This window comes from Cervus canadensis, chromosome 17 (assembly GCF_019320065.1).
Source record: "Cervus canadensis isolate Bull #8, Minnesota chromosome 17, ASM1932006v1, whole genome shotgun sequence".
NCBI classification, from domain to species: Eukaryota; Metazoa; Chordata; class Mammalia; order Artiodactyla; family Cervidae; genus Cervus; species Cervus canadensis.
This window is the reverse complement of record NC_057402.1, coordinates 2482389-2502078: the sequence shown is the minus strand read 5'-3', so window position 1 is coordinate 2502078 and position 19690 is coordinate 2482389. Positions and strand designations below refer to the sequence as shown.

The 19690-nt window shown below is 48.9% G+C and overlaps 1 protein-coding gene across 3 annotated transcripts in view; it reads left to right on the top strand.

Moving 5' to 3' along the window:
• The window catches only part of SETD3 (SET domain containing 3, actin histidine methyltransferase), a 75538-nt gene that overhangs the window by 17203 nt on the left and 38645 nt on the right, over window positions 1–19690 (top strand). For all 3 annotated transcript variants that reach the window (XM_043434410.1, XM_043434409.1, XM_043434411.1), the window contains 3 exons: window positions 1818–1966; window positions 4433–4505; window positions 4801–5057. In XM_043434410.1, coding sequence (XP_043290345.1) covers window positions 1818–1966; window positions 4433–4505; window positions 4801–5057 — 479 coding nt within the window. The remainder of the gene's footprint in view (window positions 1–1817; window positions 1967–4432; window positions 4506–4800; window positions 5058–19690) is intronic.

The window sequence follows — 19690 nt, the reverse complement described above, 5'->3', positions numbered from 1 at the left end:
TAAATCTGTTTTGATATCCTGTGTTTCCTTCAGGGTTTGAGGTCAGTACATGATGTTGTATGGTCAGCACACAAATATATCCAGATTGATTAGTGTCTTGTTAAATCAGATTTATGATGAACTCAAATCTAACTTGATTGAATGAGAGAGTTAGCTATATTTCTCAAGCTGTGTTTTTTCAGGGTGTATTCAGTAGGCATCTTAATGATTCTCAACCAGGCTGGCAACAGGACCAAGTGTCAATTTGGAAAAGTTTGTTCAATATACCTATTGTTTTTGTGCTGTAAAACACAAAAAGTAGATTTGTATGCAGGCCACAGGGAAAGTGGGAGGAGAGAACACAGTAAGGAGCTTGCATTCAAAAGGATGAAAGAGCTTGGCTCCCTGTCTCTTTCTCGCCGTGGAAGTGGGAAGGCGGTTGTTCTCACTGCGTTGGCGGGTGTGAAGTGTCCGCGCTGTCCTGTGGCGCCTGCACGCTTGGCAGGCTTCAGGTGGGACGGTCTCAGACCCTCACGGGGACCGGCTCTTTTAGAGTGTTTGTTTGCACTGATTGGTACACTGTGCTCATCCTGGCTCACCACGTTGATTGCCAAACAGTTTTTGTATGTCCTGAGTCTCTGTTCTGAGTAGAGATCGTTTACTACCCCTGGCACTAAGGTTAGAGCGTTCATTTGTTCTCAGTGAGGGAAGAGGACATTCTGTCTTAGAGTACTCCTCACAAACTCAGTTTTCCCCAGTTAGTAGGTCTCACCTGGCACAAACCCATGATCCAGTTACCCATGAATTTTGTCCTGGGGACATGGCCGCAGGCCCTGGGCTGATGCCATGCCCAGCATCTCATGTGGTTAAAGTTCCTATTCTCCCCTTACTCCTCAGAAAAATGATGATTTTTCCTATGCATGGCTTTTCACCTTTTTTGATATTTTAAATGTGCTGCGAGGCCCAGAAGATCACCCCTAAGCATCCACTGTATCACCTGGACATGCGCCCAAGTCTTGTTGGGTCAGGTTCTTCTTTCCTCCCTTCCCATCTACTGGTCCCATCTCTTCCCCTCCCTCTGTGCTTTGATTGGTTCTTATATTTGTTTTTAAGAAAGGAGGTGTCTCAGGGATAGCTGAAGCCCCACACTCCCACCCCCACCCCCCAACCAGGGGGGTTGTCTTTACAGTGAATGTGTTTCTGCTTCGTTTATAACCCCATACAAATAGATGGTACTACTTGGTATTTTAACAGTTTACATAAATGGTATCATACTATTGCATTTTCAAGAAAAAAACCATTGTAAAGTTTTGTGTTTTATTTACAGTGATATATACGGATCCTGTCATCTCAGATGCTGGGTGGAATCCAGAGCTCAGCTTTGTGCTCTTAATCGGGGTCTAGGGCTCCCCTTCCACACGTGTCTTCTTGCACATGTGTGCATTGCTGATCTTGGTGCTTGTGGGAGTTTTGTTTGCGTGTGCATATGAGAGAGGGCAGGTTGCTCTGGAAACCTGCCTGGTCAGAAGTCTTCCCATGGTACCATCCCTTGATATCACCTGATAGAACCGAACAGCCAGTGTTCACGTTACCTGGGATCGCAGCTGTTTCTCTGTAGCCAGCAGGGGCATTTAGTGTTTTAACTTGCCTTTCCTGTCACAAGTTAAGGTATGCACTGTGACTGGCTGGTGGTCAGTTTTTATTTTTTTTTGAGATTGAAGTCTTATTACTCTTTCCAGGTAGTTAGTTCCAGTAGTCTATTTTTTATTTTCTGTGGCAGTGTGACTGATACATGTCCTCAAAGTAGCTCTTGTTTTCTAACACCTGGATGAATATAGGTCTGTCTGTTACTTTTGATGGAAAAAGAGAAGATTACTTTCCTGATCTAATGAAATGGGCCTCTGAAAATGGAGCCTCTGTTGAGGGTTTTGAAATGGTGAACTTCAAAGAAGAGGGCTTCGGTTTGAGAGCAACAAGAGATATCAAGGTGAGTCTGTAGGTCAGCTGTGGGTCTGGGTGGGCGGGAGCTCAGTGTTTGGATGGTGTGGGGTGTGGAGGGCCCAGGACCCGGGGACAGATGCCTTGGGCTGAGTTCTGAGCCTGTGGGCACCTCGGCGGTGCAGTCCACAGCCCCCCTCCCTGCCCTGCAGCCTCCTATCTGGTCTTGTGGGTCCGGAGGAGCCTCGACTCAGGGTTCAAGGCAGCCCCTTCCAGGTCGTCCTTGGAACTGTACTATTAACCAGTGACCTTGTGAGGGATTGGATGCGGGGTCAGGGGGAGGATCGACAGTGTTGAGGGTGGAGACCTGTTTTCTGGATGGGTAACTAGTGCCTGGAGGTACCGCTTACTGAGACGGCAGCAGCAGGGGCGGTGGGAAGGAAGAAGGGGCCAGTGCTCTTCTCCAGCCTCAGTCCTTCCTCTGGCGGAGGGAGCAGCGGCCTCCCTGACAGCGGCCTCCCAGCAGCTGAGGGAGCAGCGGCCTCCCTGACAGCGGCCTCCCAGCAGCTGAGGGAGCAGCGGCCTCGCTGACAGCGGCCTCCCTGACAGCGGCCTCCTAGCAGCTGAGGGAGCAGCGGCCTCCCTGACAGCGGCCTCCCAGCAGCTGAGGGAGCAGCGGCCTCCCTGAGAGCGGCCTCCCAGCAGCTGAGGGAGCAGCGGCCTCCCTGACCGGCTCCAGGCCTCCCTCTGGCACTCACTCCTGCCTCTCCTCGAGAGGAGGCATAGCAGTCCTGACGGTTCTGGAAAAAGGAACTGGCCTTTTTCTCCGTGGAGCTGGTTGCCATGTGTGTCCACCTCCCCACCCTGGGAGTTTACAGGGGAGGCCTGCGGGGCTCTAGTCCTGCCTGTAACTAGGTGGGGGAGTCGGTCTAATTCTGGGATTCCGTAGGTGACGTTTTGTGTGACCATCTGTTGTATTCTTGTGTCTCTCTCAGTTGGTTCAGAGTTTAGGTGGAGGAAATGGATATTATTTATTTGGGTCCCCTCAAACTCCCAACAACACTTGTGGTCAAGTTGTAGTTTACTTTTCAATGATACATTGATAAGCCGTACTCTGTTTTATTAGATACCCGTTGAATAGCTAGTATGTGAATAGTCCCTTGTTCATCATCATACCATGCTTCCCAGAACACCAGGTCCTTTCCCTTCATGACACTTGTGATGTGTAGTAAGGGACCAGACACACGTGAGAGGGAACGGGCGATGCTGGTGAGCGGCCTGCGCAGACGTGTCTCAGAAGAGCAGCCCTGGGAGTATGGCTGCTGCCCGCAGTGTCTTGGTGCTGGCGTCTTCATGGTGTGCATGTGTTTTATTTAATCAAGCTTTACTGAAGCATAATTGACACACAACTGCACATCTTTAATGAATACACTTTGATGAGCTTGGACATAGGTGTGTATCTGTGACACCATCACCTCTCTGAGGCACTACTAAAGCAGTGTCCATGCTTTAGGCAGTATAGACACACATGCAGGACTGCCTGAACCCAAGCCTTCATGTTGCCAAGATGGTGAGGTGATGCTGTTGGAAAAAATCGGTAACCAAAACGCTCCCACTGGTAACCCTGTGCTTGAGGGCAAGCATGTGGAGGAAGGGAGGTTACTCTGGCCTCAAAAACCCAGTGGCGATTCACACTGGTAGGTGAGGCTTTTTGTGGGAGGTAGGATTTTGTCTTGTTCTTAGAATTAATGTAAGTATGGCTAAGAGTGAATAAACAAGGTGGTTAAGAATTCTCCTTTCAATGTAAGGGATACCAGTTCAACCCTTGGTCCAGGAAGATCCCATATGCCGCAAAGCAGCTAAGCCCATGTGCCACAACTACTGAGCCAGCTCCCCAGAGCCTGCACCCTGCAACTCCTGAGCCCGCTGTGGCAACTCCTGAGGCCTGTCGCCCCAGGGCTTGTGCTCTGCAACAGTGAGAAGGCGCGCTCGGCAGCTAGAGAAGAGCCCACACAGTAACAAAGACCCAGCACAGCCAAAAATAGATAAATCTTAAAAAAAGACCAGTGAATAAACACCCTGTGCTCTACCCCACGTTGTTCTGTTTGCTTCAAATTCAAGTTGAAAGCTATTCTTTTCATTTCTTCTCAGTGTGTATGGTTTTTCTTTGGATGTGTTGTTTAGTCGCTCAGTCGTGTCTGACTCCTTTGTGACCCCATGGACTGTAGCCCTCCAGGCTCCTCTGTCCATGGGGTTCTCCAGGCAAGAATACCAGAACGGGTTGCCATTTTCTTCTCCATTCCTTTGGATACATGTTTCAAGATCATTCATATACTCATTAAACTATAATACAAATGTTTGTATTTAGAACTGTGTTTGATAATTAGAAATGAAATGCCAGTTGGCAACTTTAAGTTGTGTTTCCTTGTGACTGGGTTTCTGACCATGGATGTGGTTGGATTGACAATTGTAACATGTTTTGGTAATTCTAGTCTTCTTATTTTTTTCCTCCTAGGCAGAAGAATTATTTTTATGGGTTCCACGAAAATTACTAATGACTGTTGAATCTGCTAAAAATTCAGTGTTGGGTGAGAATAATTTCTGTTTGTTGAAAGGAGAGCAAAAATGATAAAAATACATAAAATTTCATTTTGTGAGGGAAGGACCATCTTTGGTTGTTTTCTAGACTAGTGAGCTATTTCCCACAGTCCCCATGAAGTGTTTTCCACACTTGTAATATGACACAGTAGAATAATGGGGCACTTAAACTTTAAATGTTATGAGACTATCAGATTGCTCCTCTAACTTTAGTGTATCTTTTGAAATGAACACTTTGTAAGGCAGTTTGTGGCACTAATGCTGTTAACTTCTGGGTTAATTTAGGGCCCTTGTATTCTCAAGACCGAATTCTCCAGGCCATGGGGAACATAACACTGGCCTTCCACCTGCTGTGTGAGCGGGCCGACCCTAACTCGTTCTGGCAGCCCTACATCCAGACCCTCCCCAGCGAGTACGACACGCCCCTCTACTTCGAAGAGGACGAGGTGCGCTACCTGCAGTCCACACAGGCCATACACGACGTCTTCAGCCAGTATAAGAACACGGCGCGGCAGTACGCCTACTTCTACAAGGTCATTCAGGTGAGCGGCGCTGGCGGGGTGGGGAGGAGGAGAGCCCAGTGCTTGAGTGCTGCCCTTAAGCGTTTTGCTTTCTAAGGGAAGAGGCATGGAGTGCATGTTTCTGTTTTTACAAAATGTCACTGAAATGTAGTTGGAATACATCTGATTGCCTCAATGCCCCTGTGAAAACAAGCATCGGTTACTCCCATCTCGTGAAAGTCATGACCTTGTTCTGGAAGCAGAAGATAACTTTGGAATGTTAGAAGTCACTCAAGTCTTATCTGATACAAGAAGATGCTCCAGGTCTAAATTTTCCAAGAAAATGAAAATCCCTTTATGGATTCTTCATATATACGTTAGTAGTAAAGTACTGACAGTTGATTTCTTTATGTTTCTCCAAGTGTACACTGTAGTATATTAATTGTAATTAGTTCTAAGTGGAAGTGTCACGCAGAAGTCTCTATGAGGTGGTGAGCATTTGAGTTACGCCTCGCTGCTCCTTGCTGTGGTGTAGCAGTTCAGCCAACATCCCTACGTCCTCTTTCCGTTCAAGCTGGTCGGCACTCAGATGGTGGAGGGCCAGCGTCATGGTTCCCCTGGGGCTGAGAAGGGGCGGAGGTCTCTGCTTCCTGACGCACCCCGTTTCTCATCTGCCCACAGATCAGCTCCTGGGCTTCTGTACCTAACGAGTGGCCAGTGAAAAATGAGCTGCTCCCTTCCCTTTTCTTTGGGCAGTTTGATAACCTGAATTAGGCCTGATACGGTTGTTCCCTTAGCTGGTCTGTCTCTGCTGTGTTTCATCTGCAAGAAATGGTGATCTCATTTCATTGCAACAGGAAATAAATGTTTGTCTATTCAGCATGCTTACTGCACAGGAATATTGCACTCAAAAATTACATCCTTCAGTGGGTCAAATACTTCGGATATATAAAAAAACTGTATGACTCTTATCTTCAAGCAGAAATCTCTGCTTTTCTAAACTTTAACCTTCAGGAAATCATTAAGAATTATTGTACAGGATCTATACATTGTTTACTTCAAGTGTGCTTGACTTGAAAAAAGACAGATGGAGCCAAATAAAAATTTTGGTTATTCAATTAGTTTGCACCTACCGTCCTGCAGTCTGAAGTTTGGTGTGGTTCTTCGTGACCTGAAAGGATTGTGCTTTTTTTTCCAAGTTCTTGTTCGTGTCTTCAGTGACTAAACGTGAAGCTGACCCTGGCAGGTCTAAGCCTCTGTCATTTCCTATCATTAGGCAGCAACCTGGAAATTAGCTCTTTCCATGAATGTGTTTCTCAAATCGGGGCGGTTAGATGGCGAGTGCTAGCGGCTTGCCCTGAGAGGGAAGGTAGCGCCTCCGCGGTCAGGTCAGGAATTCTGGAACTGTGCCGGGTCTCTTGACAGCTGGCTTGGCAGAATGATCTCTGGGTTTTCACTGCATGCACCGGTCCGTTGATTTCAGCCTTAATGAAGTAGTGCGGTTTTGCTTAGGCAATGAGATTTTTAAAGACTGAGTCACTAAAAGACTCTCTTTGGGAACTGTCTTATGCCGAGTCTCTTAACAACCCTCTGAAATAAACCCCCTTAAGTGATGCTGAGGTGACTGAATTACACCACAGTCTAGGTAGTAAATTGTATTTATTGTGAATATCTCAGGAAGTAGAGAACATTTTAAAAATAAACTTTAATTTAGAGGTTTTTCTAAGAATAATAAAATTCTCACATGACTAACAAGAACAGTTTGTATAAATTATAATAAATCCAAATGTCCTTAAAAAGAAAACCCACAGGCTTAAGGCATTAATGGACCTATCCGTCATTATTCCTTATCATCATTGTTGTTCCGTCCCCAAGTCGTGTCTGACTCTCTCGTGACCCCTGGACTGTAGCCCTCCAGGCTCCTCTGCCTATGGGTTTCCTTTATTTATTGTTCCTTTTTATTGAGAAATTTAGCTAATAATCATGAAACAGGATATATCAAATGTGAAAGTATAATCATCAGGCAAATGTTGGCTTTTTTGCATAATTAAGTCAGTCTTGAGTATTTGAAAAATAATGGTCATGATTTTATAAAGGTGCAAAGGGGGTCAAAAGGTAAAAAGAAAAAACATTACAGAATTACAAAGTTTAAAAATATTTTAGGGTGACATGAAACCCTGTTTTTCTTGACTGTCAGAATTATCAAACTGAAGAGAGAGCAAAGTGTATTTGTGCCCACTTAATAGGTTCCTCTATTCTACATCAGCGCTTCTCAGCTGGGCGGTCGAAGGGTATTTGTCCTTGAGAGAGTGTGTGGTTATGGTTTTGGTGGTTGGGTTTGGCGGGGTGGAGTGCGGCGGTGGAGGGAATGCTGCTAAACTTCTCATGGCGTCCAGGGCAGGCCCCAGACAAGGAACCGTCCAGTGTGGATGTCAGTGGTGCAGAGGCGGAGAACCCTGCTTTATGTTCATGCAGTGAGCACAGCACCTCAGACACCAGTGTGATTCCAGAACCCCTCGGGATTGGACACCTAGAGTCTGACTGGCGTTGGCTGCTGGTAGGTCAGAAAGTCTTCCTGGGCCACTGCCCACCCCCTCAGCAGTAGCTGCTGGCTGTGGCTGGGGGAATGTGTTTGAAGTGCTTTTTTGTTTGCTTCCATTTAACAAACATCCCTTCTTTTTAAAAATTTACAAGTCTATAACTAGGTTTGGAGATGTTTGAGTTGTTAACGAGTCAAGATGAGAGCCTTGTAATTGCATTTTGAAAATGAACTCTATCTGGTGGACTGTCATCACTGCGCCACATGAGCTGGTGAGAGTTCAGTCAGGAAGAGGGCAGTGGACTCAGAGAGGGGAAGGACCACGTGCCCCAAACGGGGCTGCCCTCACTGAGGGTGGTCTCAGGAAGGGTCGAAGCAGCAGTGAGATGATCTGCCCGCGAGAGAGGCTGCACAGAAAAAACTCAAGCTCTGTGGTAAGACAGACCTGAATTGAAATCCAAACTTCTTTTGTTTGTTTAGTTGCTCAGTCACATCCGACTCTCTGCAACCCCATGGACTGCAGCACACCAGACTTCCCTGTCCTTCTTTGTAGCCACAGTTTGCTCAAACTCAAGTTCATTGAATTGGTGGTGCCCTCCTACAGTCTCATCCTCTGTCACCCCCTTCTCCTTTTGCCTTTAATCTTTCCCAGCATCAGGGTCTTTTCCAGTGAGTTGGCTCTAATCAGGTGGCCAAAGTATTGGAGCTTCAGCTTCAGTCCTTCCAGTGAATATTCAGGGTTGATTTCCTTTAGGAGTGACTCGTTTGATCTTTTTGCTGTCCAGTGGATTCTCAAGAGTCTTCTCCAGCATCACAATTAGAAAGCATCAACTCTTTGGTGCTCTGCCTTCTTTGTGGTCCAACTCTCACATCCAAACAGTATGAAAAGGCAAAAAGATATGACAGTGGAAGATGAGCACCACCACCCCCCACCCTGCCCCCTGCCTGTCCTGGCCTAAGTTTGGTAGGTATCCAGTATGTTACTGGGGAAGAGCAGAGAAATCCTAATAAATATATTTATTAGTTAAATTAAATGTGGTTTGTCTTTAGTTACTTTACCTCAGCCCTCTGTGTTTGTCTCCTACTCTGTTAGGTAAAACTAGAAGACCAGTATAACTATTGTCAGTGCAAGTTGGGTTGTTCGCCAAAGCCCTCAGCAGAGTCCAGGGCCGCGGTGCCTTTGGATGTGTGAAACATGAAGGAGATCGTGGTTGGAGCCACCCCAACTGGGTAACGGAGAGGGTGGCCTCTGGAGCCGGCCTGCCAGGGCTCCAATCCCCGAAGCTTCATTCTGAGCAAGTCTCTGTGCTTCTGATTGCTTTTCTGTAAAATGGGCTGATACAGCATCTGTCTCCCAGTGGCTGAGTGGGCGAAGTGAGCTAACCTGTGTGAGGCACTCCATCCGGCAGTACCTGTCATGGAAGTACTCGTCCATTTCTGTTTGTGTTTTATTGTTTAAATTGCGCCTCCTTTGTCCTACAGTACCTCATGTTAGTGTTTAACTTTCCTACTAAAATCCCTACTGGCCGTGGATAATAAAGCGCATTCTTATAGACTTAGGCCTAGAGCCAAGTGACTTTTTAAAAAAAATTAATTAGTTAATTTATGGCTGTGCTGGGTGTTTGTTGCTGTGTGTAGACTTCCTCTAGTTGCAGTGAGCAAGGGCTTCTCTCTGGTTACGATGCGTAGGCCTCTCATTGTGGTGGCTCCTCTTGTTGGGAAGCATGGGCGCTGGGGCGTGTGGGTTTAGTTGCCCTGTGGCATGAGGAATCTTCCCAGAGCAGAGCTCAAACCCACGTCCCCTGAATTGGCAAGGCAGATTCTTAACCACTGGACTGCCAGGAAAGTCCTCCCAGGTGACTCTTCACAAACTTGAAGTTGCTTCCATACCTCGTGCTTTTGTTGTTAGTGCTGGGTTTTTTTCAGTCTCATGTTTTTAAATATTAAATGTTAGTCACTCAGTCATGTCCGACTCTCTGCAACCCCATGAACTGTAGCTGGCCAGGCTCTTCTGTCCATGGAATTCTCCAGGCAAGAATACTGGAGAGGGTAGTCATTCCCTTCTTCAGGGGATCATCCTGACCCAGGAATTGATCTCGGGTCTCCCACATTGCAGGCAGATTCTTTACCATCTGAGCCACCAGGAAAGCCCCTAAAATATTAAAAATTCATGCAGTTGTTTGTTTGCTGAAGTTTGAAATTCATGTGAGGTGACGTACTGTCAAGGTAGATTGGCACTGTAGGAACCAGCACTGTTCTCCCATGATCCTGCATGCCACTGCGCGCCCAGGACCCAGGATCCTGCTGGAGAAGCTTGGCTTTACGTGGAGTGAACACCCTGAGCCCCTCGGTGTGGTCAGTGTAAGGGGGGGTCTTTTTCAGGAAAAGCAAATGTGACAGTCACTTGAAATTAGTAAAAATAAGGCAGCAGAAGAGATGATCACAAATTGAAAATACATCAGGATGAACTTTCATAGAAAATTTCTTTTTTTCCCCAGACTTTAAACTTTTTATTTTGTATTGGGGTATAGCCGATTAACAACGTTGTGATAGTTTCAGGTGAATGGCAAAGGGACTCAGCCATTCATGTGCATGTATCCATTCTCCCCCAAACCCCACTACCATCCAGACTACCATAACATTGAGCAGAGTTCCACGTGCTATACAATAGGTCCTTGTTGGTTATCCATTTAAAATATAGCAGTGGGTACATGTCTGTCCCAAACTCCGTAACTGTCCCTTCCCTCTGGCAACCATAAGTTCATTTTCTGAAACTCACAGAAAATTTCTTAATCAGTTATTTAACTTCTGTGTCCATTGCTATGAAAGCTCCAGGCAGCCCAGAATGAGATGTATTGCTGAAACAACCAGACGGTCTGGGCTGTGGAGAAGAGGGTTTTTGCATAAGAATTCATGACAAAGAAAAACAGATGTAAGGAAGAGTTACCTTTTAAACACCACCTTCGGAGTCTCGCTGCTTTTCTGGCTTCAGGGTGCCCTCACTGCTTGTGGAGTCTTCAGTGATCGCTAAGAGTGAGCGTGACCGCTCCCTTCCTGCTGCTGCTACTTTGTGCAGTGTGTTCTCACCGGCTGCTTTTCCAGGCTTGGATGCTGGGTTTTGGCTCCTGGTTATTAGCACACAGACTACTTCAGCAGTGAACTAGCCCCCAGGGGTGAGGCCAGGGTTACAGCAGCCCGGAGTTAACATTTTCAGTGTGGTGACCTGCCCCGTTAACCTCTTTCAGGGTCTCGGGCACTCTGTTCCCAAAGAAATATGCCTGTGCGCTGTAATGACAAACCCTGGCCTACCATTTTGGGACTGAAATTCCAGAACCTGATTTGCAGTTTTCTGCTATGACTTGCAATTTAAAGTCATTTTCTGGGACCTGTCCTAAGCTCTGCATCTGAACTAAAGCCCATTTTTTGTCTTCTGAGCTGACCTCTGGCTTCTGGGTGTGCTGGCCGCAGCCTCCCGGTGCAACAGCGGGGTGACCCAGGCATGCCGGGTCTGGGTGTCTGGTGGCGATCCCAGCTCCCTGGAGAGGAGCCCAGAGATGTGTTCATAGTCCTCTTGCTTCAGCTTTTAGGCTGTTTATTCTAAAAGAAACCCAGCACTAGTACTAACGTCTAGTGATTGTGAATTACTCTGCTAGTTCTCCGCTGCCCTGCATTCTTTGTTTTAGTGTCTCTCTCTCTGCTGGTTGTTGCCTCAGACCTAGGAAGATAATTTCCTGTGTTCTTGCCTCCCAGCGTATCTCTTTGGTCAGGGGTTTTTCAGTGTGGCTGTTTGCTAGTTCAGCTTACTTTCTGTCTTTACCTTGCTTCCTAGAGTTGGTTTAAAAGCCTTTCCAGGCCTCTGTTGGTCCTCACCTGTGCAGTAGGGTTTCAGCTTTACAGTTCTTCAGGGTTTTTACCTATACCTACATTGTATTCTTCTTGAGATGTGCAGTGTACAGGGTGTCTTTTAGGTGCTCAAAGGTGATAGTATGTAACCAGGGTCTCGGACTCAGGGACTTTCTCGTGCATACCTGTGTTAAGACCTAACACCTGCTGGTGAAACATTATACTGCAGCTTCATGGTTGAGAAATGTCCACACCCAAACTCAGGAAGCTAAAGTTAGAAATTGTGGCTCAGCCAAGTGCTGGAAAAGGCTCCTAGGGATTGAGAACCTGTGTGGTGGTAGGATTTCTGTCTGTCTGTGAAGGAGGGGCCAGGGAAGAAGAGAGGATCAGTGGTGGAGGGAGAACTTGGCCTTTGAAACTGCTGCAGAGCTTTAACCAGTAAAAATAACCTGACAGGCCAGGGCGTTCCAAAGTTCGGCTCCAAGTTGGGACTTTTGCGTGGAAATAAATGACTAGTTTTGTGACAGAAATCAGTGGGAATAAAAAGCAGGATTTAGCTTAAACCCAACTTTGAAGCAGTGTAATCATGAGAAAGGGAAGAAATTTCTATCTTGACTTAACATAGGTGAATAATAGTCCAAATGTGTCTCACCCACATCAGTGGAAAAGAAATTACTAGATCCTGAGTGGTGGTCCAGGCCCTGGGTGGGGGCCACCAGCCTATCCAAAGGTTGAGAGTGCTCTTGGAACGTGTGCATTTTCCCGTGCTGTTGACTTTGAACAGGATACTCTTTTAAGTAAGTTCAAGTGTTTGGGGTATAACAGCATAGAGCATAGGGGTGTATCTATAACAATACTGTCTCTGGTTGATCTCATCACGTAAGTGATTTGTCCACCTTCCTTGGGTTTCCTCCTTTGCGCTGGTTGAATCTGAGAGGTGCAAGGGGAGGGGTGTGGAGGGGAAGCTCACTTGTGCGCCGAGTGCTGTGAATTTTAATATTTCACTGTGTGTGTCCGTGGCAGTGGGCTTCCTCCTTGCCAGCCTCATGCTGCAGGGTAGGGGGAGGCTGTGCGATGGCGGCCATCATCCTGGACAGGCAGCTTCCCGCCACCACCCCCAACTCCCCGCCCCCAGGCCCTCGGTGGCGCAGGACCCAGGCAGCCGGCTTCCCTGCCTGCTGAAGACAGGCCGGCCCAGGGCCCGAGGCCGCTGGCACTGCAGTCTCTGCAGCCCGGGCAACGTGGCTGAGCCCCAGGCGCGGCCCCGCCCCTCGCCGCTGTCCTTGCCCTGGCAGAGCCACACGGGACGCACAGACATGCGTTTCTGGAGGCGGATTTGCCCCTGTGTCTGTGAGGCTCGCGTCTGCATAGAGAAATCTGATCATGCCAAGGCCTTCAGGAGTGAGCAGTGGGTTTGAGTCAAGCCCTTGGGCCTCCACAGACTTTAAAGATCCAACACATTGACCCCTGCGGGTGATGTGCGTGAGCGTCGAATGCTGTTTGGCACTCGTGTGTGAATGTGTGTGCCCGAGCAGCACCACAGGAGAGGACATGCGTGCGCGTTCACGGAACTTGACCTCTGTGGGTGGCTGAGGTGGTGGCCGGCACCCCTTGGTTTATGCGTGGGTTTATTCCGTGTCATCCCTGAATCCGCGGTTTGGGGCACTTGGGGGATCTCCGTAGCCGGCTTCCCCCTCTGTTGGCCTTTCCTCTCCACCTGGAAGCCCGTGTAAGGGTCCTCCCTCCCAGGTAAACCCACCCACCTGCTCCTCTTGCCCTTGGGCTCACTCCCCTTTCTTTCTGTTTTCTCCCATTATATCTTCCTGGTTATTGAGTCATTCATCTGCTGTTTATTGAGATCTCCAGTGTGAGGCTCCACACCTGGGGACAGGGAGGAAGACTTTTCTGGAACTTTTTATTTTAAAATGATTTTCTCAGCTTACAAAAAAGTTGCAAAATTAATACAGAGTTGAAAGCCTGGCCATGGGCACCGCCTCCTGGATACTCTGCTCCTGCCCTGGGGTCCACTTGCGTTTCCTCCTTGAAGCACGTGCCTTCTGTATGCGGCGCTCTGGTTCTCAGCCTACTTCCTGACAGTGTCATGACTTCCGATGGAGGGCGGGGGTGTGGAGCGCTGCAGAGGTGAGGCAGGGGCGATGGCGGGGGTGAGAGGAGGTGCTTCAGGGGCTCGGGGTATCGAGGTGAACCCGGGTTCTGTGGTCATGGCCTTGGTGGAGACGCAGGATGTAATGGGAACATGATGCCCACCAGTGTCAAGCTGCACCCAGAGGCAGCGGGGCCTCTTCCCGATCTGGGAGTCGTGCTCTGTGCCGGGTGCTGGAATGGCTCCCGAGCACGCTGCAGGGACCTGCGGCCACTAACGAAGATGCTGCGTGGGGACAGAGCCACTCGCTGGGGTGACCCTCCCTGGGCCCCTCCTCAGGGCTTTGGTCCTGACAGTCACCCTGCCAGGGAGCAGCACATGTGCTCCCTTTGCAAATGAGCAGTGGGAGGTGGGGATGGCCAGACCCCAGCCCTCCCGAACCGGGGCCGGTGGGACACGGTCTGCCTCTGCGGTCCTTCCTGGTCTTCACTTTGGGGACAAAGAAGCGATCTGGTTTAAGGGCAGAGCAGTCTTGTTTCATCTCCCTTTTGGGCTCTCATTTCGCAGAAAGCTGGGCTGTCTCCTGGGCCTGCAAAGGGAGCCTGCTGGAGTTCCTTCCACTCCCCGAGGAGCCCGTCCCCGCCTCAGCCCCGCTGTGTGCAGCGGTGGGAGAGGGTCACCTGCAGAGGAAGCTGCAGGCTGAAGCTCCCCGGTCGCTGGGACCAGTGGGGGTCTTCTCTGTCTCTCTCCTTTTCCCCCTTTATCCTTAACAGCTTGGCTTTTAATGTTTTAAAAATTGTGGAAACAGTGGGATTTAAGAGAATCACTCCAGGCTTGTGTGTTCTCTGGAGGGTCTCCAGGGCCTTTGGGATCTTGTTAGAGCCCCTGGATGTCTTGCTGAGATGCTGTGGCCTGTGTCCTTGCTTGTTCCTGATAGCTGACCTTGAGCATTATTAATCTGTGTTAATGTATGAGTGTTGTCCTGACCGTGTCCTCATGTAAGGTTTCTGACTTTGTAGATTATTAGTCCTAAACATGTGTCTAATTTTCACCATTTTTATAAACACAGGCTGCAGATAAGACATTTTAAAAAATCCTAATCTGTGTTTTTAGTTGTTGACTTGTTTTGTGTAAAATTGTAACAATTCAAAGAGATACAAACTTCACCTTCTAGGAATCCTGTTCTTTGTTGCTTCCAGTTTTTGTTTCCGCAGCCTCAGGAAATCGGTGCCTTTTCTCTGTGTTCTTGGTTCTGAGTGGGAGAAGCCACGCCTGTGTGCGGTTGGTGGCGTGTGTTCCGTCCTGGCGGAGAAGGGAGGGTACTGGCTTGTGGTGTCTGTACAGGGGAGATGCTGGGCAGTCCCGCGCTCTGGGTCCTCCTGTGGAAGCTCTCCAGGTAAGGCTCCTGCCCTTGCCTGGCCTGCTGGCGCTTCCCCCTGGCCGTCCTTCTGTGAACCGCAGCCTTCCTCCCGGAACTCGTCACCTGGGCCCCTTGAGAAGAGCGTCCAGCTTTGCTGCTCAGAGTTAGGAATGGAAGTCCAGCAAAGCCATCCCAAGGGTAATCATGCTTGGCAAAGCTGGCTGTGTGTCCAGCACTGAGAGAGCTTTCTTACCTTTTATTCCAGAAACTACTGCCTTCCCATAAGAGTCTGAGACAGAATTAATCAAATTAGATTCACCAGAAGCCCCCAGGCCCAGCCCCAGGTCGTTGGTGGATTGATTACCCCAGAGCCTGAAGTACAGGTGAGGAGATGTGCTGAGCATCAGAGTTGAAACCCAGATCTGCCCGACCCTGGAGGCTGTTTTTCTCACTTCCCTCACCTCCGCAGACCTGGCCTCTCTACAATTCCCGTCTCCTCCTCAGGCCCCGGCTTTGGGAAAGACCGCAAATCTGATCAGTAGAACTTTTTGGAAAAAACGAATTTAAAAACAAAAGCTTCAAAAAATCTTTCTTAAAACCTGCTTAAGCCCCCTGAGATCTGTATCTGATGATTATGTTCCCTATCCTCTGGGATAGGATTCTGGGGTTTTACTTTTTGTTTTGCGTGTGTTGATAAAGTGGGAACCTGCTTCTATTTTTGAGACCTCTGACAAGCACCCTTACTGGAACACTCTTTCGTGTTAGCAGCATATTTGCAGCCACTCGTGTTGGTTGATGTTGACGCCCCAATTCTGTTCCTTCCCTGCAGAACCATTCTGCTTTTGTAATTGTGTATGACCCAAGAAATTTAAGACTCAGGCTGTCCACATCCCATGGCCACTCTGTGTATCCTCCTCCTCAGGGAGAAAAATGTTTACAGTGGAGGCATGAGAAGGAAGGAGACAGCAGAGGAACCTTGGTAACACCAGTTTTTTATTATTAATGTGTCATTATTACCTGAGTTGAGCCTGGGGCCTCTCAGCAGCTGAATGTGTGGGCAGAGCTGGGACTACCCACCCCCGCCGCGCTTTAATACCCAGTGGAGGCGTGAGCGTGAGTGAACTTAACAGGCCTGCATGGAGTGAGGTGGCGAGGACAGTCGCTCTGGGAAACAGCAGGCTAGTGACCCTCAGAGACCAGTCAGAGGTGCCCGTGTTCTGTCGCCCTTATTCCATGAGGTGCCTGCTGTGGGTTAGACACACCTACAGTCCAGGCTGCCTGACCTTCTTGGATCTGAGAGCCGGGGTGTGGGTGGGGCTTTGCTGTTGGTGCCGCTGGGGCTGCGTGCTTACTGCTTTTGCCCTGCACACTGGCTCTGCCTAGGACTGATGCTGGCAGACACTCTGATGTGAGTATTCGGTGCGTTGTTCTAGCCCTGGTGGGTTAGACCAGGCGGACCACATCTTTTACTATCACGGAAACTCTTCAGCAGCATGTTTCTGTTGCTACAATTATTATCGAGAAGATTGCCCATGCGATGTAATAATTTTCAAATAGTCTTGTTAATTATAGCTTCTACATGAGCCGTCCCTTCTGCACCCAGCTTGCCAGTTTTCAGAGAAGTCAGTGTCCTGCAGAGGAAGGAACAGTCCCCTGTAGTCTGAGTTGTCACCTGCTGGGTGAATCTGTGCAGGTTAGGTTGGAGTCTGCGTCCCTTATCTATAGAAAGGACACATGGGCATCTGCTGGCCAGGCCGTGTAGAGCAGAGCAGGAGGCCCTCTGCAGGCCCCGCACCAGGAGCCAGCCCGCAGGCACACACTGCTGGTCCCTGCCCACTGCGAGGCCACCCTCTGATCTGTCAGGCTGCTCAGGGTTCGCGCCTACAACGTCGCCCTTCGCAGCACGAGGACTACTCAGGATGCCAGTCTGTATGGAGGCAAAATCCGCCTCCCTAGGGCCATCGTTCAGAGCTGTTTCCTGACTTTTAGAGTGAAAGAGTAGATTTCGCCCTCTGCCACGATGACTCCTCTTCCCCAGTTTCCCCCGCCGCCCTCCGGCAGAGGCCTTCACTCAGCAAACACCTCTCTGAAAGGTGCACCTGCTTGGAATCAGCGGTTTACAAAGTTAGTCAGGAGCTTGCTTGCTGGCCCTCTGTAGTCAGTCCAGTAGAGAGTGATATTTGGGCTTCCCTGGCAGTCTGGTGGTGGAGGCATCACCGTCCGCTGCAGGGGCTGCCGGGCGGATCTCTGCACATAGAAGCGGTGTTGTAACAAAATTCAATAAAGACTTTTAAAATGGGCCACATCAAAAAAAGTCTTAAAATGATATTTAGGGGCATAGATTGAAAAAATAAATCATGGAAGGTCAGAGAAGGAAGAGTCCATTCAGCTGAGAGGTTGAGGAGGACTTTTTTGGTTTTTGTCGCTTTAAACAGGAAGCAGTGGTGGTTGGACAAGGTGACCTCAGAGACGGACCCACTGCTCTCTGCCCTCACCTCTGCCGACTTTTCCTCCCAGTGTGTGTCGGAACCTGTGTATTTCTCCATTCATTTGTCTCTCTGCCCAACCACAATGTCAGCACACTGCAGGCAGGTGCTGTTTCGTCTTCACCTGTAAGGTACCTAACACATCGCAGGGGCTCCGTTGTTTGTTGACTGAATAAAGCCACCAGCCAATAGCCCAAACAGCAGCAAATGGCATTTAGTACAACTGGTCAGACAACTGCCTTACTTTGTTTCCTCCTGTCAAGAGCCAGTGAGAGGCACAATTCTGCTTTACTCCTGAAGGACAGACCTGCCAGGCATCTCTGGTGGGCAGTAGCCAGGCTGGGTCTCGGGCTTGACTCAAACCCCAGAGCCCCTGCTCTCCACATGCTACCGCCCTCCCTGCCCAACTCAGAGTTCCAGAACTTGGGCCACCTGTTGCTCAGTCGTCTTTTATTTCTCAGCTTCTCGGGAACCTGCAAGGGGTCAGGAGCAGACTTCTGTGTTTCCTGGCTTCTCTTTTTATGGGGAGCTTTGCTTGTCTCTTGTGTTCAGACAGCTTTTTAAAATTTTCCGTGGTCTGTAAGAGATCACCAGCAGTGACTTTGCGGTCCCATGTATAGGTTCTTTCAGTGTTCAAGTGAGTTACTTTCTAGTTTTATTTTCAATCTGGAACAATTTGGACTTGTTAAAATGGCTGGGGGCTTTCTTACTGTCATGTCTTCTTTCCTAGGAATTCATTTTCCTTCCAGTGATGACAGACACCGTCCTCCCTTCCAGAGGGTTTCTGCACTTTTGACCTCTCCTGTCTAGGTCTGAGTAGAACCAGTGCCATCTTTTCATAACATGAATTGTGTCGTGCCGCTGGCACCATCATACTTGGGAAAGCCCAAAGCGTGGGACTGCCGAGGTGGCTGCTCCTGCCCGCTTCAGGTGAATTCTTGGGCGCCCTCCTCCCCGTCACTGCTGTCTGCCCCCTCTGGCTGCAATCAGTTCCCCGGTGCTGCCTAGCCTCTCTGGCCAGTAGCTGAAAGGGCTTTGCCACCTGCTGCTTTTCTGCGGGGGCTTCCCCCTGGTCTGTGAGTGACTGCTTCTTTCTCAGCCTTCTGGTTTCAGCTACAACATTACAGTTTGAGTGTGGCTTTCCTTTCTCTCAAGTAGATCTTCCTTATCTACTGTGTTAGTGTGTTAGTTAGGACTCTCCAGAGAAACAGAACCAATAGACTGTATGTATGTTTGTTGTTCAGTTGTTCAGTTGCATCCGACTCTGTAACCTCATGGACTGCAGCATGCCAGGCTTCCCTGTCTTTTACCAACTCCTGGAGCCTACTCAAACTCATATCAATTGAGTCGGTGATGCCATCCAACCATCTCATCCTCTGTCATCCCCTTCTCTTGCCTTCAATCTTTCCCAGCATCAGGGTCTTTTCTAATGAGTTGGTTCTTAGTATCAGGTGACCAAAGTTTGGAGCTTCAACATCAGTCCTTCCAATGAATATTCATGATGGATTTCCTCCAGGATTGAGTGGTTTGATTTCCTTGCAGTCCAGGGGACTCTCGAGTCTTCTCCAAAAGCATCAAATCTTTGGTGCTCAGCCTTCTTTATGGTCCAACTCTTACATCCACACATGACTACTGGAAAAACCATAGCTGTTTATATAGAAGGAGTTTATTTCAAGGAATTGGCTGTCATGATTATGGAGGCTGTCAAGTCCAAAATTCACAGGATAGGCCAGCAGGCTGAAGACCCAGGAAAGAGCTGATGTTTCAGTTCAGATGCAAAAGCCATCTGCTGCAGACTTCCCTCTTGATTGAGTGGGGTGTCTTTTGCTCCGTTCAGGCCTTCAGTTGACTGGATGGGGCCCCCTGCATTAGGGCAGCCAGTCTGCTTTACTCAGAGTCCACCAGCTTAAATGGCAAGCTCCTCCAAGAGCAGCGTCACAGGACTGTCAAAATCATGCTTGACTAAGCATGTGGGCACGAGGCTCAGCCAAGTTGACACACAAAATCCACCTTCACTGCAGGCTTTTGTAAGATTGATGTGTTAGCCTACTATCTGTGTCCTCCTCTGGAGGGGCCCTGCTCTCCAGGCCCAGAGGGACACTGTGTGGGACCTGCAGAGCTTGGGCAGAGCTTGTTCCCTGGGGGAGCCGATCACCCGCAGGTTTTCTGTGTGACTCTTGCATGGCCAGGGCCTCGTGGGAGGTGAATGGCCAAAATCCAGCCGATCCTCCACTTCCCAAGCTGTGTCCCCGCAGAGCTGCAGGCAGCCATTTCCAGTTTGTGCGGAGGTCCATGTCAAGGTGCTAAGCCTGATGGGCCCTAAGAGAAACCACATGGATGAGG